Genomic DNA, 20,215 nt, shown 5'->3' with positions numbered 1-20,215 from the left:
CTGTGATGCTGTATAAATTTGCAAGGAAGCAAGGTTATACGGTATCAATAACAACAACAACAACAAAAAAAAAAAAAAATCCACCACATATGTTTTATCCCCTCTAATAATATGTCTAATCCTTCATTAAATTTATTCAAACTATCCACTTCCACAACATCAGATGGAAGTTTCTTCCAACAATGAATTCCTCTCTGGCTGAAAGCAAATTTTCACACATTTATCCTCCAGCCATCCTTTTTTTAATTTATATCCCCTTATGTGAGTTGTCGGAAAAAAAGCAAAGATGCTACCATTTAGTTCACTCAATCCATTTAAAGCCTTAAACACTTTAATCAGGTCTCCTTGCAGGTGCTCCCTTTCCAAGTGTTGCAATTTGCAGAGCTAATTCTTTAATGGTAAGAGTATCATTTTGTGTCCTTGACTAATCTGGTTGTTCTCTACACCCATTCCAAGAGGTCCACATCCCTCTTAAAATGAGGCTTCCAGGTCAGCATGCAGTGCTCAAGATGTGACGTAACTATTGCCTTGTTCAATGGGATAATCATCCCCTTGCCTGCTAGCAAAGTTTCAGTATATCATTGACAGATTCCCTTAAGCTGTTCTAGTAATCTGTCTGCACTGCTCTGAAAGCTTCGTGTTGGACTGTGCAGTTTCCCTAGGTATCTTTTGTTTTCCACCACCTCGACTGTGGTACTGCCTAATTGGTATTGCTATTCTGGGATTACTGCTTTCCATATGCAGTATCTTGCATTTACCAATTCCAAACCTCATTTGCCAGTTCTCAGCTCATCTGCCTAATTTATCTAGCTCTTGCTGCATTTGTATGTCCTGATTCCTATCATTAACCATTTTGCCAACCTTTGTATCATCTGAAAACTTAGACAGCCCATTTATAACCAATATGCCTTCATTGATCTTGTTAATAAATGTTTTAAACCATATTTTTTATTGTTTATATTAATAGTATGGTATAAATGAGTAAGGGGCCCAGCACCGAACCCTGAAAGATTCCACCGATAACATTATAATTAGGTAATTATAAATAGGATATTTAGCTGAATACAAACAGTACTTAAATAGTATTGTAGCTATTTTATAGGTTTGCATTTTAGTAGTACTTTTAATATTTCAACTGTTTTGTAGATTTTTTTTTTTTTTATGTAAATCTCAAGCATGAGAGATATTGGAGCCTACAGTACTTAGTACCATGCATGGGTTGAAGGTTAAGAAAGTGAAAGAAGATACTTGTTTTAATTTTCAGGAAATATGTATAAAGAAAAGTTGTTCCAGAAAATGGAAGTCAAAGGAATAAATGAGGAAGAAGAAAAGTTGGTTCTGTCAGTTTTTGAAGGTGGTTAATATTATTAAAATGGCTTTAGATAATTTTATGCTATAAATTGTCAGTTAGTGTTACTTTGGTATATTGTTGTTTTTAGTACTAAACAGCAGTATTTTAATACACCTGAGTAGATGATTTGTAAACAAAACAACTTTTATTATACATTATCTTTATGTTCAAAAAAAAGAAATAAAAGTTGCCCATCTGAAATATAAGATAGTCAAAATTGGTATTGCTTAGAATAAAAGCACAAATGTCTTTTAATATCATCCTTTAGAGAACTGGCTAAGGACTGTCCACTGGAGGTAAATCCTTATACGTATGATAGCCCTCATACTAAAGCTCATCTCTTATTTCAGTCTCACTTCAGCCATCTTCAACAGCCCTGTACGGATTATCTTACTGATCTTAAGTCAGTATTAGATCAAGCTATTCGAATTTTGCAAGTAAGTCTTTTTTTATTAACTATCTTTTTTACTGCTATACATTTATTTTTAGGCAAAACACAAAAAAAAAAGTTTCATTTATACTGTGGCATGCTGCGAGCTAAGCTAATTAGTAGCATGTCATGGGAGATATTAAGGCCATTATGTCATTGTAGAATAGTAGTAGTAGTAGTGGCATGTGATGCAAGAAAGCAAGTGTATGAGCTTATGCAGCATCAACAAAAAAAAACAAAAAAATCACACCATTCCCTTCAAATGCCTGTCCAGTTCCTCCTTAAATTTATTCAACCTATCAACTTCCACAACGACAGATGGAAGTTTGTTCCAGCAATTAACCACCGGCTGGCTAAAGGCAAATTTCCGCACATCTATTCTACATCTGTCTTTTCTTAATTTGAATTTATGCCCCCTTAGGTTCGTAATCTGAACAGGTGGAAGGATCCCATCAGAATTCAGTGTCTCAACCCATTCAAGGCTTTATACACCTCAATCAGATCACCGTGCAGGTGCCTAGTCTCCAGCCACTGCAATTTGCAGAACTTAAGCCTCTCTTGGTAAGAGGATCCCTTCATTCCCCTCACCAATCTTGTTGCCCTTCTCTGTACACGCTCAAGCAAATCTACATCCTTCCTAAAATGAGGCCTCCAGACCTGTACCTGACCATTGCCTTATACAGAGGAATAATCACCTCCTTTTCCCTGCTAGCAAAATTCCTATATATCATTGACAAAACCCCATGACCTGCCCTGGCAGCCTGTCTACATTTCTCAGAAAACTTCATATCTGACTGCACAATTACTCCCAGGTCTTTTTCATTTTCTACCACCTTAAGTGTAGTACCACACAGTTGGTACGTTTCTCTGGGGTTACTTCTACCCATATGCAGTACTTTGCATTTGTCAAGGTTAAACTTCAGTTGCCACTTCTTAGCCCATCTGCCCAAATTATCTAGATCCTGTTGCAGAAGCACACTGCCATTATTGTCATTAACAACCCTGCCAACCTTTATATCATCACATTAAGCCTGATATACCTTCATCAATATCATTGAAAAATATACAAAACAACAGTGGACCTAACACCGAACCCTGTGGGACTCCATTAATAACATTAGTCCAAGAAGAGCAGCACCCATTGATTACCACCCTCTGTCTTCTCCCACTTAACCATCCTTTTATCCATTGTAGCAACTTACCCTTAATACCATTCTGCTCCAATTTGTACAATAGTCTTCCATGTGCAACAGTGTCAAAAGCTTTCCTGAAATCCAAATATATGATATCAAAATTATTTTTTGCATCCAGTTCCTTTGTAACCACATCATAATATCCTATCAAATTTGTCAGACAAGACTTTCCCTTAACAAACCCATGCTGTGTCTGAATTATTGCTGCAGTCTTGTCCAGATGATCCTGCAATGCATCTTTAACCAGTGACTCCATTATTTTACCCGGAACAGAAGTTAAACTAACTGGTCTGTAATTACTCGTGTCACCCTTCGATCACCCTTTGTGAATTGGGGATACATTTGCACATCTCCAGCCCGTGGGAACTTTCCCTGAGTCTAAGGACGCTCTCATAATTATGGTTAACCTGGGATTATTACTACCCATACACAGTACCTTGCATTTGTCAATATTAAACTTCAACTGCCATTTCTCACCCCATCTGTCTAATTTTTCTAGACCTTGTTGCAGTAGCTTACTTTGATTACTGTCATTAGCCACCCTGCCAACCTTTATATCATCTGCAGAAAACTTATATGTTAAGCCTGATACACCTTCATCAAAATAGAAGACAACAATGAGCTACACTGAACCCTCGGATACTCTACTAATAACATTAGTCCATGAAGACCAGTTGTTTTAATACTTGTACAGTCATTGACCAGTGTTCTGCAAAAATTAAATTAGAAAATATACTTACAACATTAACAAATGAAATGTTTCAACATTTTGCCCTGAAATTTCTTCATTTAGCAGTAAGAAAATATTAAAAAAATAAAATCCTATTACATGATGGAAAAACTCATAGTAACACTATATTTTCTTTCATCATGTAATAGGATTTTATTTTAACTCAGGACCCTGTAATTTATCTTGTTTTTTTAGAGGCCAAACAGAGGATGCTAGGATCAAACATCAACCCTAAGACAAATAGAATAATCATGAGAACAGGATAAGGATCTGTATTTAGAATTAGTTGATCCTGAAAAATCATATAGTAAAGTACCAATAAATATGTTCTTTCAAAGTTTTTAAAAATATGGCACCAAGGATAATGTTTTAATGGGAATAAAATGTATAAAAATGGAAAATCTGTAGTTAGGATTGAAAGAAGCATTCAAATATTATTCAAGGTTAGTATTAGCATTGGCATACTATGCAAGAAAGCAAGCTTATGCAGCATCAGCCCGAAAAAAAACCCTTCCATTTCACCCCTCCATTCCCAATGCCTGTACAGCACAGCCCTAAATTAATTAGGCTATCAACTTCCACAACAAAAGATCGAAGTCTGTTCTAACACTCAACCACCCGCTGGCTAAAGGCAAATTTCCACACATCTATTCTGCAACTGTCTTTCCTCAATTTGAATCTATGTCCCCTCGTGTTCTTCATCTGAGCAACACCCCTTTGTTCCCCTCACCAATCTTGTTGCCCTTCTTTGTACTCATTCTAGCAACTCCACATCCTTCCTAAAATGAGGCCTCCAGATCTGTACACGGTACTCTAGGTGTAGCCTGACCATTGCCTTGTACAATGGGATAATCACCTCCCTGTCGCTGCTAGCAAAATTCCTATATATCATTGACAAGACTCCATGACCTGCTCTGGCAGCCCGTCTGCACTGCTCAGCAAACTTCATATTTGACTGCACAGTTATCCCCAGATCTTTTTCACTTTCCACTTCTCTGAGTGTAGTACCACACAGTTGGTATGTTTCTCTTGGGTTATTGCTACCCCTATACAGTACTTTGCATTTGTCAATGTTAAACTTCAGTTGCCACTTCTCAGCTCATTTGCCCAACTTATCTTTTTCTTCCTTTTTTTTTTTTTTTAGTTGTTGGCGCATAGGCTTCTGTGGCCATAATGCACCTCCCAAGGTTTTTGCAGTACTCTGATCCAAGCCCGAGGCAGGAATCGAACCCGCAACCTTTGGGTTGCTAGGCAGGCACTTTACCCACCCGGCTAGCCCGGTCGGCAACCCCAACTTATTTAGATCCAGTTGGAGTAGCATACTGTCATTAACAACCCTGACAAACTTTGTATCATCTGCAAACTTGGCATTAAGCCTGATATATCTTCATCAATATCATTGATGAATATAAAAAACAACAATGGGCCCAGAACCCTGGGGAATTACACTAATAACATTTGTCCATGAAGAGCAGTGTCCACCGATTATCACTCTCTGTTGTCTCCCACTCAACCATCCCTTTATCCATTGTAGCAACTTCCCCTTAATGTCATACCTCTCCAATTTGTACAGCAGTCTTCCATGTGCAACAGTATCAAATGCTTTCCTGAAATCCAAGTATATGATATCAAAATTATTTTTGACATTCAGTTCCTTTGTGACTACATCATAGTATCCAATCAAATTGGTCAGACAAGACCTCCCTTTAACAGACCCATGCTGTGTCTTAACTATTACTGCAGTCTTGTCTAGATGATCTGCAATTCTTCTTTAATCAGTGACTCCATTATTTTCCCCCAGAACAGAAGTTAAACTAACATGTCTATAGTTACTTGTGTCACCTTTTGTGAACCCCCTTTGTAAATTGGTGATACATTTGCACACCTTCAGTCCATGGGGACCGCCCCTGAATCCAAGAGCGCTCTCATAATTATGGCTAAGGGTTTGCTTACTTCCTTTGCTGCTTCCTTTATTCCTTACTTCCTTTATTACTGCCTCCTTACTTCCTTTATTATAACTAGATAGATCCCCTCCACCCCAGGTGCCTTCCTTATGTTTAACTTCAAAAATTTCTCCTCCACTTTGCTCTCAGTTATTACAAAATCACTTATCTGTCAGAGTTTGATAAACTTCTGGCATCCCCCCTCATTGAATAACTCTTCATGTGTGAATGTAGATGCAAAATACTCATTCAGTTTATCAGTTACCTGAGCATGATCATCAGTAGTCAACCCATTTATGTTAAATGGTCCAATCTGATTCATTCCTCTCCTTCTAGAGTTTACATAAGTAAAGAACTCTTTGCTGTTTGTTTTTTTTTTGCATCCTTTGCCAAAGATTTCTTGTAATCTGCCTTTGCCTGCCTAACCTCCTTTGTGACTTGATTACAGACAAGCTTATATCTGCCATAGGCTTCTGTGTCACCTGATAATTTATATGCATCCCATACATTTTTCTTCTTTGCCACGAGCATATTAATTCATCTGACATCCATTTAGGCCTGAACCTTGAACAGTATTTCTTAGTTGGAATGATAAGCCTAGTATCCTCCAAGATTAAGTCCCTGAAGGCTTCCCATTTAGAATTCAATGTTGGTAGCATCATCAGTTGATCCCACTGTACAGAATTTAAAAACTGTCTGAGACCTCTGTAGTCACTGTATGAAAGCAAAAGCCCTTCCCTTTAGCCTTGATGGTAGTTACATCTTTAAGTAAATCCCACATCAGTACATTGTGATCACTAGGGTCCGGATTTTTATGTATTGTCATATTCATTTTCCATTCATAATGGCATGAAACTTAGTGTGTCCATGTTACATGGTCTGAGGATCCTAAAGAAGCATGTTTGTAATTTCATATTTCATCATATTTTACACATTAGGTCATAATTTCAAAAAATATCATATTTAATAACATATTTTATACTTGTCAACATAAAATTTTCATATTTCATCTTACTACAAATTATTTATCAAATTCAAATTATTCTACAAATTATATAATCTACATTTATTTATCAAATCTACAAATTATTTATCAAATTGATTTAAAATATATTTCTAGAAAATCGTGGGAATTTACATTTAATCATTTCACATTCCAGCATGGGCTTGCACAAGCGGCTAAATCCCAAAATTATTTTGATTGGCTCTTTAGTCACTCACAAACCACACCGTAGTTGTAAGTGACTAAAGAGCTTTAAAACTTTACAGTAGTTTTGCCTTATACCGAGTTGAATTAATTTAGTGGTTTTCAACCGGGGTGCCACATAATTTGGGTTTAATTTACTTAAACTTATTTTTTTTTTTTTTTTTTTATTTATATGTTTATTTCATTATAAAAATGTGTACAGTACCTTTTTAATTTTGTGGTGATCTATAATTGATGTTTACTTAGTACCTCTATATAAAGAATAAAATTATTATATACTGTATATATATAATTTGTATTATGAAATGTAATATATTATTGTAATAACTATCATCTATCATATAACATATACACTTTTTAATATTAGATATATATACTCGTGTGTGTGTGTGTGTGTGTGTGTGTGTGTGTGTGTGTGTGTGTGTGTGTGTGTGTGTGTGTGTGTGTGTGCGCGTGTGTGTGTGTGTGTGTGTCAAAAATACACGGCATAACTTCAGGAATGAGTTCCTCATATGTAGACAATAAAAATATTTTATATCAACATAGTTCCGGAAATGCTTAGTTCCTGAGTTATTAACCGGAATGTCTTATCTCCCACAGGTGATTTCCTTCATCACAAGGTATTGACAGAATCTGGTGGTTTTCAATTCTGACCATGTACTCAAATCAGGAGCAAGCGGATATGCACTTTATGTACAGTTTGGTGGACGGCAATGCTCTGGAGGCTCATCATTTGTACCACGAAAGGTTTCCAGAACGAAGATGTCCAGACAGGAAAACGTTCAAAGGTATCCATCGCCGCCTTTGTGAACATGGGACCTTTACATCTCATGCTGCAGACAGAGGACGATCAAGATCTACGACTACTGGTCAATGGATAGGTAGAGGTGGACCAACTGCCTGGCCTCCACACTCAATGATTTAAACCCACCAGATTTGTTCTTGTGGGGCCATTTAAAGTCATTGGTGTATTCGACTCTGGTAGCTGATGTGGAAACTCTCCGCAATCGAATTGTGGCAGGTTGTGAGACAATACGAAACATGCCAGGAATTTGGCATCATCTTTGCGAGTCCATGAGACGTCGATGTGAGGCCTGTATTCAGGCAGAAGGTGGACATTTTGAACAATTACTATAAGGTGATGTGAACAGTTAAGTGTCATAGACAGACCTTCAAAACTCGGAAACCAAGCATTTCCGGAACTATGTTGATATAAAATATTTTTATTGTCTACATATGAGGAACTCATTCCTGAAGTTATGCTGTGTATTTTTGAGACACCCTGTATATATAAGTACTTATCGTATTTATATATTATTAATTTTAAATTATGGATACCCTGCTGTTAACACGTTTAATTTTAATTTAATTTACTTAACTATCATCCCATCTTTTCCTATTTTATTTCATTTTAATAACCACCATGACAATTATTACCATTTGTTTCTATCATTTTTAGCCTGGTTAGATATCATATTGTATCTGCTTCCCACAATAATACACCAAGCTTTAAATTGCAACCAACACCAGCCCACACTCAGAAATGCAAAGCATGAGATTTTTCCTACAGCAAAGTTAACTATCATGCCACAGTTTAAACTTGGCATGACTGCGCAATAAACTGCACCACACACACATAAAACTAAACATTGGTGGGAAAATCGAACATTTTCAGTTTGACCACTACAGGACATGGAGGTGAGATACTACGATATTTCAATCTGTTACATACCCTTAGGGCTTTGAATCTGCTATCACAGTTTGACCCTGTTTATTTAAAATTAAGTACATAAATCTTAATATTCCACCCTGTTTATTTAAAATTAAGTACATAAAACTTATAATTCCAAATTATCCACCAAATAACAAAACTGGTATAGAGTTTACAGAAATGGGTATGTATAATACATTCCTCCAGTATGGCTATATGTCTGCTCAAAGCCTCTGAGGAGTAGCAGAGGTATGTTAATTTTCATTAATTTCACTAACTTTGCCAATTTCTCCAACTTTTAAAATTTCATTAATTTGTTGTTTTTTTATATGTATCTTATATTTTTATATACAAGACTATCCATACCAGGGCTAGATTTAAATATAACTAGCAGGTTGGTTCAGGTCAATACAAACCTAATGCTCCCATAATTTAAAATTAATAATACATAAATACGGTACTTATACAGACCATGCACGTATAATAACTAATTGTTCTTAGACAATAGCATTGAGCCAATATTTACGATATTTATGCCATTTAATATTCAATCCAAATGTCATTTGACATAATTACAAAAAATTTATATATATATATATATATATACATACAGAGGGAGAATCGGATCTAACAGGCAGAAAATTGAGTAGGGGTGCCACAAAATAAAATTATTTAGGGGTGCCATTGTTAAAAAAAGGTTGAAAACCACTGAACTAATTATTTGTTCAACTTGTTTTATACAGTAGAAACTTCAGCTGTTGGCGAAATGAAGCTAAAATCGAGCTTTTTAGAAAATGGATTTCTTCTGTGGTTAAAGAAGAGTCTAAAGACACATACCAAACAGATGGAAAAATAATATATTGCAACGCGTGCAATAAAGATGTACGTAAATTAATTAATATATATATCGGTGTGTATACACCATAGATAACTCTTAAAGAACAACTATGATAGTAGTGTGAAAGGCATCATTTCATCTGTATCTCATATTGTGCTCTTCCTTTACAACAAGTTGCCCATGTATTGCACTACCTCGAATAAGTAATGCTTCACTAATAGAGAAGACTATTGTTACTTATTCTCAGTGAGTACCACCACCCAGATGGCACCGTTTCAAAGTTAGTTGCCTTTTCATCGGTGGGTGGTGGTAAGACAAGTAACAATAGTCTTCTCTATTAGTGAAGCGTTACTTATTCGAGATAATGCAATACATGGGCAACTCGTTTTGAAGGAAGAGCACAATATGAGATACAGACGAGATGATGTCTTTCACACTACTATCATAGTTGTTCTCTCTCTCTCTCTCTCTCTCTCTCTCTCTCTCTCTCTCTCTCAGGTTAACTCAGGGAATTTTTTTTGCTGGTGCAGCATAAGCCTCAGGCTTCCTTGCACCATATAGCTAATAATAATAATAATATGGACATTCCAAATTTAATGCTCATGCATAATATGTGACTTGTACTTAAGTTGGTAAAGTACTTAGCAACTTAAGTGTTAGTAACTTAGTACCTTAGCCTATACATTTTGGTTTTCGTATATTTCAAAAAAAAAAAACTTGCAAATTATGATATTTTCATTATATTACTTTTTAGAAATTTGTATAACGAGTCGTTGTACAACTTTAAAAGAATAAAAAAATAAACTATTATCACTTATACGGTATGTAAAGGTAAATTATTTAGTCATATTTGGTTAAATTTAATGACATATTTTCATGTTTTGACATTTTTAAGGTCATAAAAATCCGAACCCTAGTGATCACTGTCACCCAGTGGTTCCTTTATCTGCAAATTCTTAATGCATGAATAATCACTGCTGATAATCAGATCAAGAGTATTATCCCCTCTGGTTGCCTCTCGAACATGCTGTTGTAGAAAACAGTCATCCAATAAATCCAAAAAGGTCTTGCTGGTGTGTGAGTGACCAACCCACAAGTTCCAGTCAGTATCTGGAAAGTTAAAATCCCCCATTATAAGACTTTCTGATTTACTGGCCCACTCTATTTCCCTGCACAATTGCTCATTAGGCCTATAACACACACCTACTCTCGTTTTTCATTTCCCAGTGCTTATGTCACACCAAACAGACTCAACATTGTATTGTCCACCAACATCAATTGGATGCACTTCCTTAGGATTTTATGTGTTTCTTAACTAACAGCATAACCCCTCCTGCCTTTCTGTACACATTGTACTAAACACATTGTAATAAATTGTGAGATATCAGACACATAGTGTCGCACAGATATAAGCAATGCAGAATTGGAATTTAGGGCTGCTTATATCTGTGTGACACCACATCTCTGGTATCCCAACAATATCTGCCTTTGATTTCTTGACTAGCACTTCAAGCTCATCAAAAATATTAACTATACTCCTAGCATTGGTGTATATGCAAGTATACATTCACCTGTTTCTACTCTTAGTTACCTAACACAGCCCATGTATTTATTTGTTCCACTATGACTCCCAACAGTCCTGGAAACCTCCATTGCCTTGCTTTCCATGCTGCTGTTCATTCTAAGAGAAGCAGTGCAAGAATCACTTTTGGCTCTGCCTGCAGCCACTGTTAACCTTTTAGTCTGTGTATCTCTCCCCTTCCCATGCTAGTAGTTTTCTGACCCATCAAACACTGCCTCGATAGCATCAGCAAATATTCTTGCACCCTTTCTATTTAAGTGTACCCCCATCCCTGTAGAAGCAGTCTCTCCTGTCAACAAGCACAGACCAGGCTGAAAAAAATTCTACCCCTTGAGCCTTGCACAATCTCTCCAGGGCCAAATTGATCGACAAGGCTCTCATCATATACTCCCTCCTATTGTGTCTGGGCAAAATTGTAGACACTTTCTCATTTAACCCTAACTCGTGTCAATTTCAACATTGACGTGTACTTGTTGAGGAAATCTGCAGATCTCTTTCTCTTAATGTCATTAGTTCCAACATGTACAATAGTATCACCTTTTGTGCTCTTAAAAGATGATATCTGCTCTACAATATCATCAACATTTGCCCCTGGCAGACATACCCTGGTCCTATTCCTCCTATCCTTCTTGCATAGTATATTCCCCATCTCCAACTGACAATAGAGTCACCAACAATAACTAGTTCCTATGGAACTCTCCAGCGCATTCTGCCTTGGAGATTGCCTGATGCACAGAAGTGAGCTCTGCCGTTGAGCTGGGCAGCTGAGAGCTTGATGGGCCCCTCATTAATTTCTTTGAGGGTGAGTTGGTGCCTAATTTCTTGACACTCTAGGCATCTAGCACACACAAAGACATCCTCCTTGGTTAGATCATGTCCTGTTGTAAATTTAGCAAACATTTCACATTTCGCACAATTTTTGAGACTGTGATGCATTGGAGAATTGTCGTTTCCCTTCGTTTCTCCCCCAAGTCACAGCACTCTCACTAGTCTGTGATCTTTGCTTCACAGCTCTAGTCTTGGTCATGATTTCCATTTAAATACAGTTTAATTGACAATGAAATTTAATAAGATTAATAAATATTTTTGATTAATTGATAATACTATACTAAGCTAACAGATTCCTAATATAGTGCTTCATATTATGTTATACCTTACGCTATCAGTTTGAGATATTTGGATTACAAAAAAACTGAATGAGGCAAGGGGTTTGTTGCCTTATCTTTATAAATTTCAAATACCATTTAATAAAAGAAATATGTTTCTGATAATGTGAGAGATGTAAAAATTAGATACTGTACATGCAAGTGATGTTGTGCTCTAAGATAGTAGCCTGTATGGTCTTAAAAACTCTCTCAATAAAATGTATAGAAAAAGGTTTTAGAAAATATGGTATGAAAATTGGCAAAATGAAAAAAAAATCATGAAAGTTGGGGAAGAGAGAGAAGATGAAATCATGTAAAACCAACTAACAACAGTCAAAATTTTGATTGTTGTTAGTTTTATTCGTCTTGTCGTTCTGAAATGCAGTAAGCATCACTAATCTACCACTTTGTAAAGATTAAACTGTTTTATTGAAAATGTTATGAAGTTAATTGAACACACCTCAATAAACACACTTAAACAATTTGGCAATATTTTGAGAAGTCACTCTTTTCATCAACAGTCCTGTTATACTGGCTTCTGAATTTATATGGAACGAAAACTGAGTTCCAGTAGTTTTATTTTAGAAGTTTTTTGTATAGTCTTTAACGAAGATGGAAGAGTAGACATGGAAATAACTGAATAAGTAAACCAAGAAATGTATGAAGCCAATTAAACAAATTCACTTAGAGCTAAAGAAAAATTAGCTAAATGAAAAGTTAGCCATTTTACACACAGTTTTTAAGTCTATTTTAACCTGTGGAGCTGATAGCTGGGTAAAAAATAAAGGTATTGATCAAAAATTAAAATCTTGTATTTTCTTCAAGTTCATTTCTGAGACTTTTAAGAAAAATAAATGGAACTACTAACAGATGGAATCAGTGGCAGACCATATTACAAATAAGGAAATAAGAAAAAAAATCTTGGGGTAACAAATATCCAATCAAAGATTAGTGAAGAAAACTAAAAATGGTATGGACACATAGAAAGGATGGGAGATTATGTACACAGATATTTGAGCAACAAATGAATGGTAATAGGTTCAGAGGTGGATAAATAGTATCAAGAAAGCATTAGAAGAAAGAGGGCTTACTCTGGATAGTTAAAATGGTTAATGGAAATATTGACTATATGGCTGATTACACCCAGTGAATGCTACTATGGTAGTACAAATCATATGGCATTCACTAGGTGTAAGAGATTTAGGTGATAGTGATTGTTTTTTCAGTTTGTGTTATTATTAGCCATATAGTGCAAGGAAGCCGGAAGCCTGAGGCTTTTGCTGCACCAGCTAAAAAAAATTTCTGAGTTACCCTGAGAGAGAGAGAGAGAGAGAGAGAGAGAGAGAGAGAGAGAGAGAGAGAGAGAGAGAGAGAGAGAGAAAGTAGAAGGGAATCACCAAGGAACAGAAGAATGATGATATCCACTCAGGACCCTGGATGTGGCAAGCCCATACTCACCAGATGTGTTGTTTCATTATTGCAGTAATTTAGTAGGAATAAAGTTATAATCACATAAAGAATTTAAAAGATTTTCATAGATTATCCTGGATCATTCAGTCATATCATAGTGCAAGTTTGATTGGTACCGGCAAACCTACTACTTTAGAAAGCTATTATAAATTTTTCTAACATGGCCAGGCTACTGTCCACAGTTGATAGAAATGTCATGGTTCAATTTAATGTTAATTTTACCATGTGTGCATTAGTTTAAAAACTATTACTGAAGATTGCTGTATTTTGCCTTTGCATTTTACAGTTTTATGTAGTTTTTTTTATTTCATTGTATAAAATATTAGAGAGATAAAATGTAAAATAAATAACATATGGACATCTTACACATCAAAAACTTTGGGTTATTGAAGATCTAATAAGTATTTTTAAACGATCATCCAATAATCTAGCACTGCCATGGCCCTGTCAGTGCTGGATAATCACACTTTCTTATTGTATACAAGGAAGCAATACAAAAAAAAATTATATGGCAATGCACGTCAACTATAGCAGTATGTGCAATATATGCTGCTTAAATATATATAAATGGAGGGAAAAATAAAACTAAGCTATGCCCAATGGCCTATTCAGCAATTATACATATTTAGGTTGGCAATGGCCAGTGGTTAGTATATACTGTCATGACAGTTGATGGCCCTAGAAAATCTTGGTTTCCCCTAATTCCATATATATATACAAGTATAATGATAATTATACATATGGAATTCATTAATTTCATAATGAGTCTTCTTGCCTTGGACACCTTGAGAATAAACAGATTTATTTTTCTTGTATTAGTGTTAGTGTATGGATAATTGAAAATGAAAAATTTTTTTTGCAAATTTTGATTCTAATAAAATAATTTCTTGATGATTTTAAATTGCATTTATGAAAACATAGGCAATGATTGATGTATCTGCTGATCAGGGCTGGTTGGCAACTACCCTCAGAGTCATTCATTTACTGCAGATGGTATTACAGGCAAGATGGTATAATGATAGCACATTACTTACCCTGCCTTTTGTGGAGTCATTAAATCTGTATTGTTTTAGGTAAGTTAACCTCTGGTTTTAAAACTTATTAATCAAGGTAGAAAGCAGTTCATTATTATTGTTATACTGTTGTGTATCCTAGAGGAACAATTAAACTCAGATTAATTATATAAGATTTATAACAAAAAAGTTCTGTTAATTCATCAACAACTGGAAAGGCCATAGAAGGTACTCCAAATCCTTGACCTAGAATAAGAAACTAAACAAAACTGAAATAGACAACTGTCCCATTCATTTCAGAGAATAGCCAAAAAAGTAGCCCAGATAGGTGGAGACTATAACATTTTCAATTTTTTAAGGCTCAAAGTCCCTTAAAAGAAGGATTCAGTTTTCTAGATATCCAACCAGCAACCTATGGTGACCAATTTACATGTTCAAATGTGTATGCTTGCAAGTATACATAGAAAAATCTTATTGGAGATTTCATTCTATGCTCAGAGAACACAGAAAGAGTATAAAGTATGAAAATACTGAGAAATCTGATTTGGTTTTGCCTGCTCTGGAATGCAGCTTCACATGGACCATTAGTTCTCTAGCCCTTTCACAAGTATGCCCATATATATGTTTTCCTTAGTGTGGAGTACACTTGAAAAAAAAATATATAAGGATATATACTATATATATATTAGATAGTATGAATCAGAGCTGTGATACTCAATATGTTCTACGTTGATAATAATATTAGTAAATTAATAAGAGGAGTTTACCTCAATATAGTACGTGGAACACTTCCGTATGATACCCTCCAGAAATTAAAACGGAAAAAACGAAAAAATCGACAACTTACCGGTACATAAAAGTAAAATATAAATAATTAAATAATTAAAGTAAAATATAAATAATTAAATAATCAATTTAACACAATTCAAAATCAATTCAAAACAATTAAAATTCAAATTAACGCAATTAAAAGAATCTAACGAAAATATTCAAAACGATTTTCCTTCCTGAAGCTGACAATGCTTTTCGACCAACTGTCGTGATCACAGGAATGAAAAATACCGAATCAGGCTAAACCTGCAACTTAAATAGTGATTATATGTCTTCGCGCATGCGCGTAAAGGTCCACGCATCGGAGATCAAATATGGCCGCCGAACATTAACAGAATTCTCGTGTAATTTAATTTCAACGGTTTCTGCAATTAATAGTCGCGTATAATTACGTTGAACGTTAAGTATTTTGGCCTCGTTAAATAAAAAAGTATGTTTTTCGTTAATGGCATGAAAGGCTAATTCTGACGCTGCTGAACGAGAAGCACGAACTGAGGCTTCGTGTTGATTTACACGAATATTAAGAGAAAACCGCGTCGAACCCTGGTAAGACGAGTCGCAATCACCGCAAGAAATGTTGTATACTAGATCATTAATTTGTGTTGCGAACGCGGAAAGAACCGAGCGATTGTTCAGTATTGTGTGTAACTTCCGTATAGGCCTAGCTATAATTTTAAATTCGGTATCTTTAAAGAATCTGTTAAGCTGTTTGTGCCACTGTTCAACATATGGGACAGAAATAAAGTATTTTTTGATATTACTATTGTTGATTGGTGTAGTATTTTTTATCCTATCCTTAGCTTGTACTCTAATTCGATTTATTGTGTTAATGGGATAACCCCTGTTCAAGAATCTGCTAGTTAATATTTGTATTTCTGAGTCCAAAGCAGAATCCGTCGTTGAATATTTATAGGCATTTAGAAATTGATTAAAGATAATCGATCTTTTGTAGGTGAACGGGTGGTAGCTATTATAATGTAGAAGCATACCGGTGTTTGTGGGTTTTCGATAGATGCTAAATTGTATTTTGTTCGAGTCACGGGTAAGCGTGAAATTTAGAAAGTTTAATGACTTAGTATCCGTATCTTCCCTTTCCAATGTAAATTTGAGTCTAGAATGAATATTATTAAACGAATGTAAAATGTCTTGGATAGTACTACTATCAGTAATAACTAGAACATCGTCTAAATACCTCCCATAGTATGTGATGCGGGGACGAAAAGGTGTCAAATGTATCTGCTCAATCGTTGAGAGATAGATCTCTGACATTAAGCCACTCAGGCTCAAACCCATTGGTAATCCAAAAATTTGTTTGTACACCTTGTCTCGAAAGGTGATGTAGTTAGCCTCAACTAATAGTTTAATTAAGTGAAAAATTTCCTTAATGGGCAGCTTCGTATAATTAATCGGTGTCGAGTTTTTATTTAACATATCCCAAATAATATCTAATGTGTATTCAACGTTTACATTCGTATATAATGAGGTAACATCTAATGAGAATAAATTGTCATTGTCGCCGAGTCTACAGTCTTTAAGATTATTAAATAATGTATCGTAATTCTTAATCCCAAATTGTATAACCTGTCTAAAAGGTTTTATAATATTATATACATGTGTGGCTAAGGCTGAAAATGCCGAGTTCCTGTAGGAAACAATAGGTCGAATCGGAAATCCAGGCTTGTGTAATTTTACCTGACCAAAAAGTGCAGGAATATTGTATGTTCTGGACTTCAATTCCTTCAACTGAACCATAGTAATGTAGTCGTTTTTACGATATGTGGTTAACGTTTTATTGTATTGATTTACCAAATTGGTAAACAGTGCCGGGTCCACTTCACGATAAGTGGAGGTATCAGACACAACTGAATCTAACTTATTAATATAATCATGTTTATCTAGTATTACCACTGTATCTCCTTTATCTGCCCTCTGTATAATAATGTCCTTATTTTCTCGAAGTTCTCGTAAAGCTGAACTGTCATGTGTATTCAATTTAGGAAGTCGCGTTCTTTTATGTTATTCACTACTTGGTTAACTTGTTGAATAAATACATCTTTTTGTGGAACACTACGAAGTCAAAATTCAATATCAATTACACATTGTTTTTTTGGTAACTTTCGAGGTGGTAAATTATAATTTAATCCTTTGGATAAAAGTGAAATCTGGTCCTGCGATAGTGTACACGAGGAAAGATTTGTAACCTGTTGATATGTCGGTTCGTTGGATACTGGGTGAGGGGGGTGTTCGTGAACTAGCCGACATATTCTGTGGTAGTGCATTATGTGTCTGTGGGGGGGATGTCACCCAACTCGTGTGAACTTGGTCGCAAGCTCGCGACAATGTGTTAAAATTCGCATGAACGTGTCTTGAACTATTCGATAATGCTTGCAACTTATTAATGTGTCTGTTTTTTATTTCTGAGGCTTGTGCTTCCCGTCGCAAATCTATGGAGGTCTTCAATACAGACCAATCGTTCGGATGTAGATAATTTTTTAATTTATCGCGAAGCTTCCTAACCTGGGAAAGGTATTTTTGTTTATCCGAATATCGAGATTTTAAGGCAAGCTTAACAATATTACGTGATGTCGCCAGTGATAGTTGTTTTATGCCTGAAATTTTTTGATTTAAATTCACCCTGGCAAACTTCGGAACGATGTTGTTTTGAAGGCAATATTTTAGGAAAGAAATATGGTAACTTTGGGCCGAGTACCTTAGTGTAGATTTAATGTAATTTTGTACCAAGCCATTCAAAAAATCTCCCATAATTGTGTGTATCGATTGTATACTACTGGAGAGACAGGAAGTGAATGAAATAGTCAATAAGAGTTTGAAAATTAATTAGATAGTATGAATCAGAGCTGTGATACTCAATATGTTCTACGTTGATAATAATATTAGTAAATTAATAAGAGGAGTTTACCTCAATATAGTACGTGGAACACTTCCGTATGATACCCTCCAGAAATTAAAACGGAAAAAACGAAAAAATCGACAACTTACCGGTACATAAAAGTAAAATATAAATAATTAAATAATTAAAGTAAAATATAAATAATTAAATAATTAAAGTAAAATATAAATAATTAAATAATCAATTTAACACAATTCAAAATCAATTCAAAACAATTAAAATTCAAATTAACGCAATTAAAAGAATCTAACGAAAATATTCAAAACGATTTTCCTTCCTGAAGCTGACAATGCTTTTCGACCGACTGTCGTGATCACAGGAATGAAAAATACCGAATCAGGCTAAACCTGCAACTTAAATAGTGATTATATGTCTTCGCGCATGCGCGTAAAGGTCCACGCATCGGAGATCAAATATGGCCGCCGAACATTGATCTCCGATGCGTGGACCTTTACGCGCATGCGCGAAGACATATAATCACTATTTAAGTTGCAGGTTTAGCCTGATTCGGTATTTTTCATTCCTGTGATCACGACAGTCGGTCGAAAAGCATTGTCAGCTTCAGGAAGGAAAATCGTTTTGAATATTTTCGTTAGATTCTTTTAATTGCGTTAATTTGAATTATATTTTACTTTAATTATTTAATTATTTATATTTTACTTTTATGTACCGGTAAGTTGTCGATTTTTTCGTTTTTTCCGTTTTAATTTCTGGAGGGTATCATACGGAAGTGTTCCACGTACTATATTGAGGTAAACTCCTCTTATTAATTTACTACTATATATATATATATATATATCCTTACACCGATGAGCCAAAACATTATGACCAGCGAGTTGTTATGCAAATCAAAGCAACTGCAGGTGAACTACGGCACGTGCGTGGGTCGGGACACAGTACAAAAAACACCTGATACTGAGCTCCGTTAATCAGCCTTACTCTTGTTCTTCAGATGGGAAAGGCAGCAGACTTCAGCGAGTTTGAGAAAAGGCCAAATTGTAAAGGCCAGACAACTGTGTCAGAGCATATCCGAAACAGCACAGCTGGTGGTGTGCTCATCAGCCGTGGTTAGTACCTACCAAAAGTAGTCCGAAGAGGGAAAACCCACGAACCACTGGCGAGGTGTCGAACGACCACGGCTCATCAATGCTCAAGGTGAGCGAAGGCTCTCCCAGATGGTACGTGGCAACAGAAGGGCAACTGTGGCACAACTAGCTGGTGACAGGAGTAATGTGTCACAACACGCAGTACGTCGAACCCTGCTGAAAATGGGGCTGGGTAGCTGCTCCAAGTGTCCATGCTAACCACAGTGCACTGGTGACAGCGCCTACAGTGGGCACGCGAACATTGAAACTGGACCTTGAGTGATTGGAAGAAAGTCATCTGGTCCAATGAATCACGTTTCCTGTTGCACTATGTGGGCTGCCTGCCAGGTACATGTGCATCGTGTATCTGGGGAAGTGATGGCGCCTGGATGCACTGTGGGACGAAAACAAGCCGGTGGTGGCGGTCTCATGCTTTGAGTGATGTTCTGATGGGATACCTGGGTTCAATCATCCATGTGCCGTGCACTCTGATATCTACCGCCTACCTAAACATCATAGCTGACCAGGTACATCCTTTCATGGCAACGGTCTTCCCCTCTGGCAGTGCCGTCTTTCAGCAGGATAATGAGCCATGCCACACCGCCCAGATTGTTCAAGACTGGTTTGCGGAACATGAGGATGACTTCCAGGTATTGCCCTGGCCTCCAAATTCCCCAGACATCAATCCCATTGAGCATCTGCGATTTGTGTTGGAACAGCAACTCCGATCTGCAGCACCTCATCCATGGACCTTACAGGAGTTTAAGAATCTGCT

General features: G+C 36.0%; 1 protein-coding gene across 2 annotated transcripts in view; it reads left to right on the top strand.

Annotated features, from left to right (window-relative positions):
* The window catches only part of obe (activating signal cointegrator 1 complex subunit obelus), a 402,671-nt gene that overhangs the window by 338,069 nt on the left and 44,387 nt on the right, over positions 1 to 20,215 (top strand). For both annotated transcript variants that reach the window (XM_090379766.1, XM_090379764.1), the window contains exons 34-35: positions 1,620 to 1,788; positions 14,522 to 14,673. In XM_090379766.1, the coding sequence (XP_090235892.1) occupies positions 1,620 to 1,788; positions 14,522 to 14,673 (321 nt within the window). The remainder of the gene's footprint in view (positions 1 to 1,619; positions 1,789 to 14,521; positions 14,674 to 20,215) is intronic.

The sequence above is a fragment of the Mastigoproctus giganteus genome, chromosome 8 (genome assembly GCF_048544385.1).
Source record: "Mastigoproctus giganteus isolate SK-2022 chromosome 8, ASM4854438v1, whole genome shotgun sequence".
In the NCBI taxonomy this organism is placed as follows: domain Eukaryota; kingdom Metazoa; phylum Arthropoda; class Arachnida; order Uropygi; family Thelyphonidae; genus Mastigoproctus; species Mastigoproctus giganteus.
The sequence above is the reverse complement of the archived record's forward strand: the minus strand, read 5'-3'. Positions and strand labels throughout refer to the sequence as shown.